The 13,315-nt window shown below is 48.3% G+C and overlaps 1 protein-coding gene across 1 annotated transcript in view; it reads right to left on the bottom strand.

Annotated features, from left to right (window-relative positions):
• Positions 1-636: 636 nt before the first annotated feature.
• LOC8029077 (glycylpeptide N-tetradecanoyltransferase 2) overlaps positions 637-13,315 on the bottom strand; it is a 47,856-nt gene continuing 35,177 nt past the window's right edge. The window contains exons 11-13 of the mRNA XM_029979147.4: positions 12,696-12,875; positions 4,782-4,919; positions 637-2,693 (exon numbers count right to left, since the gene is read on the bottom strand). Of these exons, the coding sequence (XP_029835007.1) occupies positions 2,673-2,693; positions 4,782-4,919; positions 12,696-12,875 (339 nt within the window). The 3' untranslated portion in view covers positions 637-2,672. The remainder of the gene's footprint in view (positions 2,694-4,781; positions 4,920-12,695; positions 12,876-13,315) is intronic.

Consider the following 13,315-nt stretch of genomic DNA (forward strand, 5'->3'; position numbering starts at 1 on the left):
CAGAGCTCTTGGCAGACGAACGTCCACTCGGAGGAGGGAACGCCGACTGTCAGAGCTAGCGTCGAGTCATCACCAATCGGACGAGCTCACGCCGCAACTCGACCCAAGGCCGGAGTCACAATCCAGGCCTGGTCGACAGACGGTCGTCCACTTGGAGGAAACGTCCGACTCTTCTGTGCAATCTCGCTAATACCTCGAAAAACGGGAGATACGTGGAGGAGTGCAACAGAGTAGGCCAACAGGGTGGCATACTCTCCTTGACAAGATACAAAACAAGCAGGCTCGAAGCTAGACGGCTACGGCCGGAACCTTGGTGGCTTACACCTTCTGGGGGAGGGAAACAAGTGCATGCCGCAAGCGTTACTTTGCACAGTCAAACGTGTTCTTGTCAGACGACAAGTTGCATTACCCACAGTTTGAGCATCTGAACAAGTATGAATATCATCTGTAGCTCCTGGTGCTTTTTTGTTGCATCAGGGTCCCATGCACATATGCAACAAGCCCCCAGGAGAGACGACGACAAGACAGGCTACTTCTCTCACCCCTGCAATTTACCCCAGCGTGCGATGCTGCGACAGCGCTCGATGAACGCAACACAAACACTTATTTCCTGAAAGCATGTTACACACCATAAACTCAAAGTGGACTCTTTATTTAGATCTGCTCACAAACCAACTTCAGTTGAGTGTATTCAGTACCAAAGTCATTCTAAACGTCTACCAGTGGGCATGCAGCACGTGCAGTCAGCTCTCGTGTAGAAAGGGAGAGAACAGGCTGACCGCCCAACCCCCAGAAGTTGAAACAGTATGACCCATACATTGGCAATATATTATAGCGCACCTCCATTTTTCTCAAACAGTTAACTCACACACACATCCAGTGTAAAAAAAAAAGCAAAACCCCACTTGCACACTATGGCAATATAGTTCCTGTACACAAACATACCAAAGGAAGACCTCCTGATTGCGTTAGTGTTGTCATCACAAATTCCACGAGCCTAACTACGGACCTGGCAACAGTCCAATGAAGCCAGAGCACAGTAAGAACCTTTGTCAGAACAGAAAGCAAGACATCAAATGCCAATGAACCTTTTTCCAGTAACGAACGTCGTCTGCAGAGTTGTCTTTGAACTACAAATTAAGGGCAGTGCAACTTGCCTCCGCCCGTAGGAATATACTGGCAGCATGCCGTTGTTTTGATCAAACAAGTATCAGCCAAGAAGAGAAAATATGTGCAAATGAATATGTTGGACGACCGCAACCTTGCCCTCCGAAAATGATGGCAGCGAGGAGAAAGGCCAGGGGAGGGGGTGTGCATACTTGCAGAAGCTTACTGGAAAAAGGTCTACATACCTACAGTCCCCTCACAAAAGAGCTTGAGAACCTCACTCAAACACTTAGCTGGTAAAATCATTGGAAGCAAGCTCTTCCAACTGGCTTGCTGTTTACTTTGCAAGAAGGAACCCTTAATTTAAGTGGCATTTAATTTTTAATTTAAGTGGCATCCCCTAGAACAACGTTGGAAAGAGTAGTCAGACTGAGTAAGTAATCCATTTGCCACATCCCAATCCCAGAGTGGTGTACAAACCATAGAATGCAAAGCAAGACAACTGCCCGCCAACGGTAATTGAATGCAAAGTGAAAGCAGACCAAACAAGAAAACGCCACTCCTGGAGATACGTGGGACTTTCGTACAGGCTGCGGAAAACTTGTACCACAGCCAAACGAGTTTTGCAGACCAGAAACAAATGTGGCACTGTGGGTCAACAAAGACTCCGCATTCACGCCGACAAAATACATGTCTGAAGAGGAGGCTAGATAGCGCAATGGCTCGTAAGATTAGATTAGTCTCCCTGCCTCCAAGGGCAGCACAATTTATATAAATCAAACCTAACCTGCTTAAAGTGAATGCACACACGCTCGCACGCACACACCAGTAAGGCGACATCGGCCACTGCGCGACGTCTTCGCCGCCCTTACTAACTGCAAGAGTCGCTCGCCCAGTGCTACGACTCGCCAGTCGTACCAACAAAGGCAGGATAGTGACGGCCACCGCGGCAGAACTGCCCAAATCCTCCGGACGAACGGCTAGAGCAATCCAAAAATATTCCCTTCGCAAGATCTGTTACCAACGCCACACGAGGAAGGGACCCCCTTGGCTAAAACGCGTTCCCCGTGGTGGCCGTTTTGTTTCATGCGGCACAGACACTTCCAACAGTTCAAATTGACTCTTTGCACGTGTATAAAAAGATAAACTTAGAAAGAAAAAGAAGTAGCGCACAGAGCGGCACATTTTTCACCCCCAGCAAAGTTTCAGCTTCGAGAGCACCGGGTACCCACCAATGCACAGTTTCAAAAGAGAAGAACAAATTTTGCAGATACACGAAACGCGAGAATACAGACAGAGGCGGTGCCGTGTTTGCAACAACGCCGTTCGGAAGTTGGTGCGGCCGAACTTCGTCCACAGATTCCAGCCGCGGCAAGGACCATCGCGACGGGGCGGGAAACAAGGAGGGGTGCGTTGAAAGTAACTCGTGGGGGGGACGGCCTCTCGGGACGAGTGGGAGGGCGGGGGCAGAGGGGGAGGGCGCAGCTATCACAGATGTGGATGCGTGCGCTGGTAGTGGCGCCGCTGCCGCTGCCCGGCCGGCCGGATCGCTAGCCTCCGCCGGGTCATTGCAGGACCAGGCCAATCTGCGTGGCAGACGCACCCCGAGCACTTGCACACTCGCCCATTCTAAACGCATTTCTTTCTCCGACAGTGTGTGCACTAAAAAACTTAATCGTTGAAGGCTCCGGTCCCACGGCGGTCATCATGAATGGCCGCATACAATTTTTAATTTATAAAAATATATATAGAAATACATCTCAAAAGTGGCTTTGCTAACACATTCCTCGTGTTTCTCTTTTTTTGTGATTCTACAGCAAGCTATTGAAGTCGTAGGTTAATGAGTTTATTAAAAAAATAATGAATAAATATTGCCACATGGGTGTTAGAGAATTACATAAGGACAGGACCGTTGTCACTTACGTCATTCTCCTTTAACAGCGTACTCTAATAGCCTAACTTCAACAGCACACTCCATTTCCACAAGAGTATTGCCCCATGCTTCCCATTTTCTACTGCAATATTAATTTTGAAAGGGTCAATAATTTAACACCACATACTCAGTATTGCAATAAAAAAATATGGGTGAGAGCTTATTCGAAATTTTCATTTTAAAGTGTTTCTAAAACATAAAAAGTTTTGTGGTACAAATTACTAGGGCAGGAGGAGGAGAAACTCTTAACACTGGTAGAGGAAAAAAAACGGGGACAGACAACACCTCTATAGGTAAAGACATTGTATGCCCTTTTTTTCTGCCACTGTAAATTTTTTTTTTTTCTTCTGCCTCAGTTTTGGGTTAAATTCATGATGGCAAACTTTCACTACCTCTTTTGCACACAGTTTGTACTTTGATTCTCTCGTCCAGTTCTTTATCATAATACTCAGGATGTGGTGCAAAATTATAATTCTTAATATTCAAGAAGAAATATCAGAAGCATGTGGCAATATCCACTCATTCATTATTTAATTAATTAATGAACCTACAAGTACAGTAGCTTGCCCTGGAATCCCTTCGAACGCAGGGAATGTTAGCAAAGTTACCAGTATTTTTAAACTTCTTTTAATAAATTGAATACCATTTTGTACCCACTCCAGATGGCTGAAGTGGGATTGCAATTGCACACTAACTGCATTTAAAACTCGTCCTTTCCATGCGTGGCTAAGGTGCGGAATAACTTGGACAGGCCTACAGTCATGCTTGTTTACCCATTATGAAAATTTCCTTTTCTTCGTGCGCTGCGTTTAATCATAATTTTCTCGGGCAATTTTGTTCCTTAGCTCGTTCACCATTGCTGTGTGCACTCCCACTCCAGCTATGACCTCAATTGAGGTATAGCAGTATGTAGAATTTTTTTAAAAATTAAGAATTAAAGAAGTTTAAGTTACAGTTAAATGTAGCGTGGTAGCTTAAAGGGAAAGGGATTTTGTAACTGCCTGATAGCTTCAGAGTAACTTGACCGACAGTAGGAAAAAAAAAAAGCTGTAAAAACTTGAGATTTGGGAAACTGGGTGTTTCAGCTATGAATTTCATTAAATAACCCTTTTCCACAGCGATGACTTTAAAAACTTTCTACCATAGGGTGGTTGAGAAGAAAATGGAAATCCTTTGGGGAACAAACTGCAAGCCACGGTGAACGTCAGGGATCGCAAAAAGCGTAACTTTTTCATTAGTGGAGAAAAACATATGAGAAACCTGCCATCAAAATCCCATAAATCAGCCAATTTTGGGAAGACGCATGGGAAGTGCGGGAGTAAGTTATTGCTTGTGCAGCAGGCATAATGCTGGCAATGTGAAAACACGGATGATAATATTATTCTCATTCTTGCATCACCAGCATTGAGCCCAAAATATATTTTTTTTAAATACCGGTAGAGACATCACGCATCCATAGCAAAGACTGACACAATCAGCTAAGAGCTCCAATCGGTGAACTTTGAAGTATCCACCCTAGATTGGATGATTGGTAACTAGGGTGACTAGGATTAATTGACTGATGATTGGGATGACTGGCATTGAATAATGATTGGTGTTGACTGGGATCGATTGACTTTGATTGCTTGATCATTGGGATGACTGAGATTCAGTAATGATTGGATTTAATAGGATTGACTGATGCATGGTGATTTGAACTGACAGATGACTGGGAGAATAGATGATTGGGAGGAGAGCGAACCTTGTTGGGCGGCATGTCGGAGCACCTCCAGTTGTAGAGGTAGTACTGCAGGTTGCCGTCCCCGATGCCGAACTTGAGCTTCTCCAAGAACTCCTTGTTGTCCATGAGGTCTAGGGCGTTGAACACGTCGTAGCCGTTCTGCACACAAGCGCACCGACCACCTGACCCCCTACGTCCTCACACCACCAGGTGCAGCAACAGACCAAACGACGCGAGAAGCCTGCTTTCACGCAAGCTCCGCAAAACACCCGACCCAGGCACCTTGGAAGAGTTGTTACCATAATGCAGCATTTCCAAAATCGAATCTGGCATGACCCCAAGGAGGGTTGAGACAGATTCAGCGTGGGGTCGTGATACGGCTCAGATAGAAATCCCAACCTGGCTTCTTCGCAGTGACATCGACGAAAACGAAGTACAGGTCGCAGCCCAACATAAAGCTGCAACTGTATACAGACTTCTGAAAACAAGTCAGCGACGGCCCACACCAGGTGTAGGCACCTAAGTGTGCTCAAAGACCATACTCACACGGAGAGGCATCTGCGCTTGCGCCGTACCAACAAGAGCGCCACCGCAGCGGCATGACGTGCGGCGTCCATACTCTACCTTCATTTTCAGAAATTGTGCTCTAACAAACAAGCTTTGTTTAGTCATTACAAACAATCATTCACACTGGCACACATTTTTTTTCTGTAGCTTACTTCATTTATTGGGACTATATTAGCCGGCAATTAAAATTTTGCCATAAATTTGTTTAATTAAGTTCGCAGAATAAAATGAGAAGGATTGTGGTATTGCAAAAAGCTGGGAGGGGGGAGGAGGATCGCAATGCGATATAACCGCAAATGACGAGGTGACGACACAAAGAATAACTGAGAAAACTGGAACATTTAATGGACTTGTGCCCAAAACAAAGTAGGAAAAGGCTACCGTCGCAGGAGTTGATGGCGGCGTAACAGCAGGATCGAGCCCTCGGGCGAGACTGCCTCGTACGGTGCAGCTTCTTTTAAGCCTTCCCTGGGAGCATAGAATTCCTTTCCTTTTGTGCACCATGCTGAAGGCGTCATGCTGTTTGTGGGCACGTATCAAATAAATAAAATAAATAAATATTCTGTCTCGATCCTTCTCAAACTCTTAATATGAATAGGCTAGAGCAGTGGTGCTCAACCATTGAAGTTTTGCAGACCCCCCTTGTGGATTGGCAGAGATGATGGAGGATCGTGGTAAGGGCAAGAGAAACTTTAATTATGACCAAGATTTAATAAATGGACATAACTAAGGATTAGTGTGAAGTAGACTGCTCTGTTTGGCATACACACACGAGATCTCACACAAAAACCTAAAAGTTTCCTCCTAAACTGAAAAAAAAAAAAAAAAAAAAATTTTATTGTTGTGTTTGACTGATCAGGTAGGGCTTTGCGGACCCCCATTTGGGAACCACTGGGCTAGAGGGTTCTCCAACTTTCTCGAATCTTCTACTTTCATAAAGAGAGATAAAACTACAAGCAGTGCCGGGAATCGAGCCCGAGCCACCTGCGTGTGAGCCAAACGCGCTACCGACTTAGCTACGTAAGCGCGTGGCATTACTCCTCCCCCTTTAAAAAGCGCATTGCTCCAGTGCAACACAACTACAGTCCTATAGAGTGTAGAATGGCTTGAGTCGAATGACGTGAACCACCTTGGGTCGCGGTCGGCGTCGTGACGCTGCTTGCGTCCCTTTGGGCGCTGCTTCTTAGTTGAGCTGCCCGAGGCGACAAAGTGCCTTGTATGGTTTAAAGTACCATTTCGTCAGTTTCTCACTGAGGCCACGGCAACCGATGGGCGCCCACACCCACACCCTGTCTCCGGGCTGGAGATGGAGGTCCCAGTGACGACGATTACAGCGGCCAGCGTCGACACATTGCTGGTTTTGAATTCGAAGTCGGGCGAGCTGGCAAACTTTCTTTAGTTCATTCAGCAACCACCAGGGCGTCGTCACTCCCGTTGTCAGCTGGCTTGTGGGGCAGCATCCCGTTAAGCATGCTCGTTACCTTCCGACCATGCACAAGCTGGAAAGGTGCAACTCCAGTGGTCTCTTGAACTGCCATGTTCTAGGCGAACATGACTAGGGCAACATCTTGTCTTACGTCTTGTGCCTTACGTCGACGTACATAGAGATGATGTCGTCTTGTTAAGTCGCTCCGTCAGCCCGTTGGTTTGCGGGTGGTACGCAGTGGTACGACGGTGGCTGGTGTGACCGAGCCGAAGGATTTCTTGGGTCAGCTGTGTCATGAACAATGATCCCCTGTCAGTGATCAAGGCCTCGGGGGCACTGTGCCGAATCACATTGCGCTCCACGAAGAACTTGGCGACTTCCACTTCAGTTCCCGCCAGAAGGGCTTTCATGCCGGCGTATCGTAAGAGGCAATCGGTTATCCACCGGTTGCCCTCTGTTGACGTAGGGAATGGTCCAAGCAAACCCATTCCGATCTGCTAGAACGGTGTGGTCAGAGGTGCAATCGGCTGCATGCAGTACTCCCGCCAGTTTCTTGTGCCGTTGACTTTCGGGACTTAATTGGACATTGAAACGGACAGTCTTCGGGAGCTTGGGCCAGTAGTATACTTCTTGCAATTCTGGCAAGCGTCCTGCAGTACTTAAGGTGCCCTGCCGTCGGGTCGTCGTGGCATCCTTGGAAGATTTCTTCTCGAAGGCTGGAAGGAATAACCAACAGCAACGCTGCGTTGTTGTCGCCAAAGTTCTCCTTTTACAGTTCTCCCTTGTCAAATGGAAAATATAGGCAGGATTCGTAAGGCTTGATAAGCGCCTGCAGTTCAGGGTCGTCTCGTTGGAGTGCTGCCATGTCGCTGACGTACAGAGCGCTGAGGAAACACTCATCGTCGTCGTCTTCAGTGCAGGCAGGACCGGCTTCGACGGGGGCCCTTGACAGGCAATCGGCGTCATTGTGCTTCCGGTCAGACTTGTACACCACGGTCATGTCAAACTCCTGTAGTTGTAGGCTCCACCGGGCAAAACGACCGGAGGGATCCTTCAGATTCGCAAGCTAGCAGAGCGAGTGGTGGTCTGTGACTACATGGAAAAGACTTCCATACAAATACAGGCAGGATTTTGTTATTGCCCAGACGACAGCAAGGCACACCTTTTCAGTCGTTGAGTAGTTATTCCCCGCGTTAGACAGCATCCAACTTGCGTAGGCGATGACTCGCTCTGTGCCCGCCTGCCTTTGGACCAGTACCGTGCTAAGACCGTTGTTACAGGCATTCGTGTGGATCTCTGTTTCAGCGAAATGTTGGAAATGGCCAAGAATCGGGGGCATCTGGAGTCTGAGCTCATTGAATGGCCGCTAGTGTTCTTCTGTCCCTTTAAACTTTGCGGCATCCTTCGTCAGGTGCATCAGCGAAGCGGACAGCTTGGCGAAGTCCCAAACAAGTTGCCTGTAGTAAGCACAAAGCACATCCACAGCGTTCTTGTCGGATGGCGGCGTAAATGCAGCTATGGTGCGAGTCTTCTCGGAGTCAGGGCGAACAGCTTCGTTGCTCACAATGTGGCCAAAGAACCTTAGTTCACTATAGGCGAACCGACACTTTGTAGGCTTGAGTGACAGAATGGCGGTCTTGATGGCTTCAAGCACGGCTCAAAGCCTTCTCGGGTGTTTGTCGAAGTCCCATGAAAATAATATGACATCGTCGAGGTAAATGAGGCAGCTCTGCGATTTCAGACCTGTTAGCAGGGTGTCCATGACAGGCTGGAAGGTGACTGGCGCTGCACAAACTCGTACAGTCCGTCGGGACTGAAGAAGGCAGTTTTCTTGTGGTCGCGTTCGCCGACTTCAATCTGCCAGTAGCCACTCTTCAGTTCCGTCGACACTAAATCTCTGCGATGGCGCAGTCTGTCTAACGTATCGTCGATGCGGGGGAGCGGATAGACGTCCTTAGTCACAGCGTCAGTCCACGATAGTCCATGCAAAACCTCAGGGTTTCGTCCTTCTTTCCAAGGACGACTGGGGATGCCCACAAACTTTTTGAAGGTTGAATGATGTCGTCGTCAAGCATTTCCTGGACTTGATCTTCAATCGCCTCCTGTTCCTTCAAGGAGACTCGGCACGGCGACTGGTGCACAGGGAGCATGTCGTTGCCAGTAACGATGCGCTGTTTCGCTGCCGTTGTTTGTCGCACCCTCAACATTGTGGCGAAACGCTCGACAAATTCACTCAGAAGGTCAAGCAGCCGTCCTCAATCAGTAGCTGGAAGCTTTGGGTAGATGTTAAGTTCCAAGGGCGGCGTTCTCTCGTGCTGTGATGAAGTCGACTCTTCCGAAGGTGCAGCGATTGCGGCCGAGTTCTAAAGTTTGTTGATGGGGTCCACAGCAATACCTTTCATAAGGTATTGCGGTTCTTGTCGAAACTTTCTAACCAGAACAATGGCACGCCTGTTTCAAGTTATGTTACTCCTCTTACTACACCGATTCTTCTTTCTAGATGCAACTGGACGCTTCCCTCGAGCAGAACTTAGCCGCAGGAAGCTTCATCAGTCCCAACAGGTACATAAACACTCGACTGCGGCGGTACGTTATCGTGGTTTGCGAGGACTCGGACCGCGGAGCACATTGCTTTAGTTTCCTTCTGTGGTGGGACAGGTTTTCGTAGCGTCAGGAGGTTTGCTCCGAGATTGATTACGGTGCCGTACTCACATAAAAAGTCCATTCTGAGGTTAACATAGTCTCGCAAAATAACTAACTTCACGGGGCAGGTCTCACCATGGATCTCAACTCGTGCAGTGCACATTCCAGTCGGCATTCGCCTCTGGCGGTTCGTATTTGTGGGCCATCCCACGGCATCGTCACTTCACGAAGACGGCACGAAAGCGTCCCATTCAGGACCAAGTAATCTGCTTCGGCGTCCACCAATGCCGACACGTCGTGGCCGTCGCCGCTTCACTGCAGTGCACCAATGCGCCGTGGAAGCGAACCGACATTAATAATAAACCTGTCAGAAGAAACCACAAACACTAGAAATATTGTGAAACTTGCGAGAACTGTCAGTGTTTGATACAATGAAAAAATCAAACAGAATGCTATTTGAGGCAATAATCAACAATTTTAAAAAATTGTAGAGCCCTTCCCCTTCATGACAAGATGGAGGACCAACGAAGCTGTTATTTTTACGACGTCTAGGTCGATGCCTAGAAGACGTCTAGGACCACAGTATCAAGGACGACTTGAGGAACGACCTTGAGGACGACGCCTAGAGGACAACGTCTAGAACAACTTCAAGGACGACTTCTAGAACGACCTCGAGGACGACGCCTAGAAGACGCCGCCTAGAAGACGACGTCTAGAACGACCTCAAGGATGACTTGTAGGACGCCGCTTAGAGGACGACGTCTAGAACGACATCAAGGACGATTCCTAGGACGACTTTGAGGACGATTCCTAGAGGACAACGTCTACGACCCCAAGGACGACTTCCAGGACGACCTCGAGAACGACATCTGGGACAACTTTTAGGGGACTTCTAGAATGACCTCGAGGATGATGCCTAGATATGATAACAAGAGATCAGGACCTCACTATCTAACAATGCCAAGGAAGGCTGACTCACGCTGGCTGCCCCCTCTATTTTTATTTATTCATACTTGCCACGACCAAAGGGGAGCTTTCTGTCAACATCAGCGGATACATTTTTTCCCGGGTCCTAGAGCATAACAGCTTCGCTGTAAAATTCGCACCGGCCCACATGACGACCCGGACATGTAGCAGGGCGCGAGCTATGGTATTTTAACTATTAATTAAGTGCGATTAGGTTTTGGCGCAAGGCGAGCACAAAATCGTCACATTTTGGCAAAACATAGCAGGGCGTAGCGGGGTACGAGTTTTGGCGCAGTTTGGTACGGCAATCGCGTCACCGCTTACACAGTTACCCTCCCCCTACGGTTGTTTTTCTCCTTGGACATAGTTTCAACAAACATTTAGTGGAATCAAGTTACGGGTTTTAGTTGAGCTAGTTGGTACATACTGTTGGAGTTCAATGCAAGTCCCGTCTCTTGGCGGTACGAACCCCAATCGTCTAAGGGGTTTCTTCCTTACGAGTCAGGTCATTCGAAGACCATCAAAAGAAGTGCTGCCAGTACTGCCCTTGTTGCTGCGCTAAGCGAGTCCTGCCAAGTGCTGTTCCTGGGAGGTGTATGTGAGAGCATCTCCAAGAAACTGAAGCCAAAAACAGCAAGCCGCGAGGAAACGGTGAATTCACCAACACAATGCAAAACCGCAGTTGTGCCCTACATCCATGGAGTGACCCACGCGCTAAAAAAGATCACAGGCGGGCAAGATATTCAGGTTGTTTGTTCGGCACCAAACAAGGCCTATTCCATGTGCTGCAGGGTCAACAAAAGACGTGACCAAGAGGATGTGTGACACGGCCCATAGAACATACTATGCCCGATGTGAAGCAGGGGTCGTTTAGAGTCACTGTATGGGTTCCCAGAGTAACGTATCCCTTTTCTTTTTGCGTTTTGCCGACAACATACGGACTCTAGCCGATCATGTTTTGGCTTGGTGAGCATCATTGGACGGTAGCAATCACATGACACAGGCACTGCTAGACTCACCTCCATCAGCGCTTCAAGCGGCTCTAATCACCACCATCTTGGGTCCAGCAAACAACTGCTCATCAAATGTGCGTTTACGCGCCGTCTTTCCCACGTGGTTACCGACATCAAAAACAAGGAGGTTGTGTACCTAGTGGCACAATGCCTGCTTGTTGCGCTTTTGGGTACAGCAGCAGGTCGGAGATGGAAAGGGACTCTTCTGGATCCCGTTTGGAAAGAACGCAACTGCAAGACGGAGGAAGAAGGCTTGGCTGGCCATAGTAAAACAGAAAGATTTCGAGCCCACTGCAACAAGCAAGCTTTGTGAGGTGAGTGCTGATTACAGCTGGTTTATTCCGCATATCGCGGAATAAACCAGCTCTTTCAACACGCTCAAATGTATGTCACTATTGCTTTCATACCCCCTTCGACGTGTGGACCCAAGATGGCGGCGCCATGGTTTCGGTTCCAGCACTGCGGATCTAGAACGAACCTTCGGAGTTTCGTTACGCTGGGAGCCCATACAGTGACTCTAGGGTTGTTTCTCATGTTCCCCTCTCTTGCGGGAAGAGCTACATCAGCCAAACTGGATGATGTATAAACGATAGAGCAAGGGAGCACGCAGCACCGGTGAATAGTACATCAGCGGGAGGTCTGTCGGCTCATTGCCGGACCTGTGGATGTGATGCAAAGCTCACCAACATAGTCGTCCTACATACAAACCGAACAAGAACTCCTTTGCACGTGAATTGATCGAGGCCTCGGCCATTGAAGAAACAGTAGGAGGTTGCATGAGCACCTCGTCGATTACGGTTCACGAAAAAGAATGACAATATTTGCGGTTTGCCCCATCTCGTTAAGTGACAGGCAAAAAGTTTTTTGAATCATGTTTAATGTGCCGTAGGAGAAAGAAGGAAGTGCCTAGGCTGGGAAGAGGACGAAGTAAGAGTTAGTTGTTTGTCAGCTGTCTTTGTTCAGTCCTTTCTCTCTGTGTTCAGCTGACCCGATTGCCAGCATTTAGTGGAAGTTCGGCACTGGTCTTGTCTACCGCCCATCTCCTCATTTATTGCGCACCGTGTCGACCCTTTGAGGGTCGTCGTACACATACAGTGGCTATCACACATTTCAAAGTGCCCGCCTAAACGCAAAACTGCACACGCTGTGGGAGGTCCTGCCATTTGTTAAGTCCTTGGCAAACTATATATTCGCAAGTCGTTTCGCATTGCTGTGCCATTTACGGTTCCCACTCTAGACGCTCTGCGCACACGATGCTCACTCCGACACAAACTCTGACACTTTTCTGGGAGGACGATAGCGCTGCAGAGAGGCACTCACGTTCTTGGTGACGACGAGGGCATCCCGCATGAGCTCCACCAGGGGCACTGAGGTGGCCACGCTGTAGAAGGCGTAGGCGGCACGCAGCACCTTGTGCACCGCGTGGTGCATCACCGTCGACGGCAGCGAGTAGAAGCTCACAAAGTCCGTCAGCACCTTGGCCCCGTCCTCACCCTCCGCCTGTTCACACATGCGCGGCATCAGTCTGGGATGGGCTCAACTCCAGTCCAATTTACATCTGCCTCGAAATTGGTACACACACCTTGACTGTACTTGTTTTCACCTCGAGAAAAAAGCAAGTTTTGCGCATTGTTCAAGTGCTGAGCCAAGTGTTTGGTTGTCGGAAAAAACTTTTGGCATTTTAAACGTGTACGTCTCAATGAGTTAACATAGATCGGATCCGGTGGTTCTCAAATGGACTTCCGCAAACCCCGATATTGCCCGAATTACCGTATAGTTAACATGCCTGTGCAGCACACCTTCACAAATACCCGCCTCATTAGGTCGCTTACATTTACTAAATCTGTCGCTACTCATTACAATGAACGATCTAGAAAAGGCAAATCCTCGAATAGTCCACACCTGTAAATAGTCCACGTAGCGTGAAATTTTAAACTTTG

The sequence above is a fragment of the Ixodes scapularis genome, unplaced genomic scaffold, assembly GCF_016920785.2.
Source record: "Ixodes scapularis isolate PalLabHiFi unplaced genomic scaffold, ASM1692078v2 PGA_scaffold43__4_contigs__length_2004386, whole genome shotgun sequence".
Taxonomy (NCBI): domain Eukaryota; kingdom Metazoa; phylum Arthropoda; class Arachnida; order Ixodida; family Ixodidae; genus Ixodes; species Ixodes scapularis.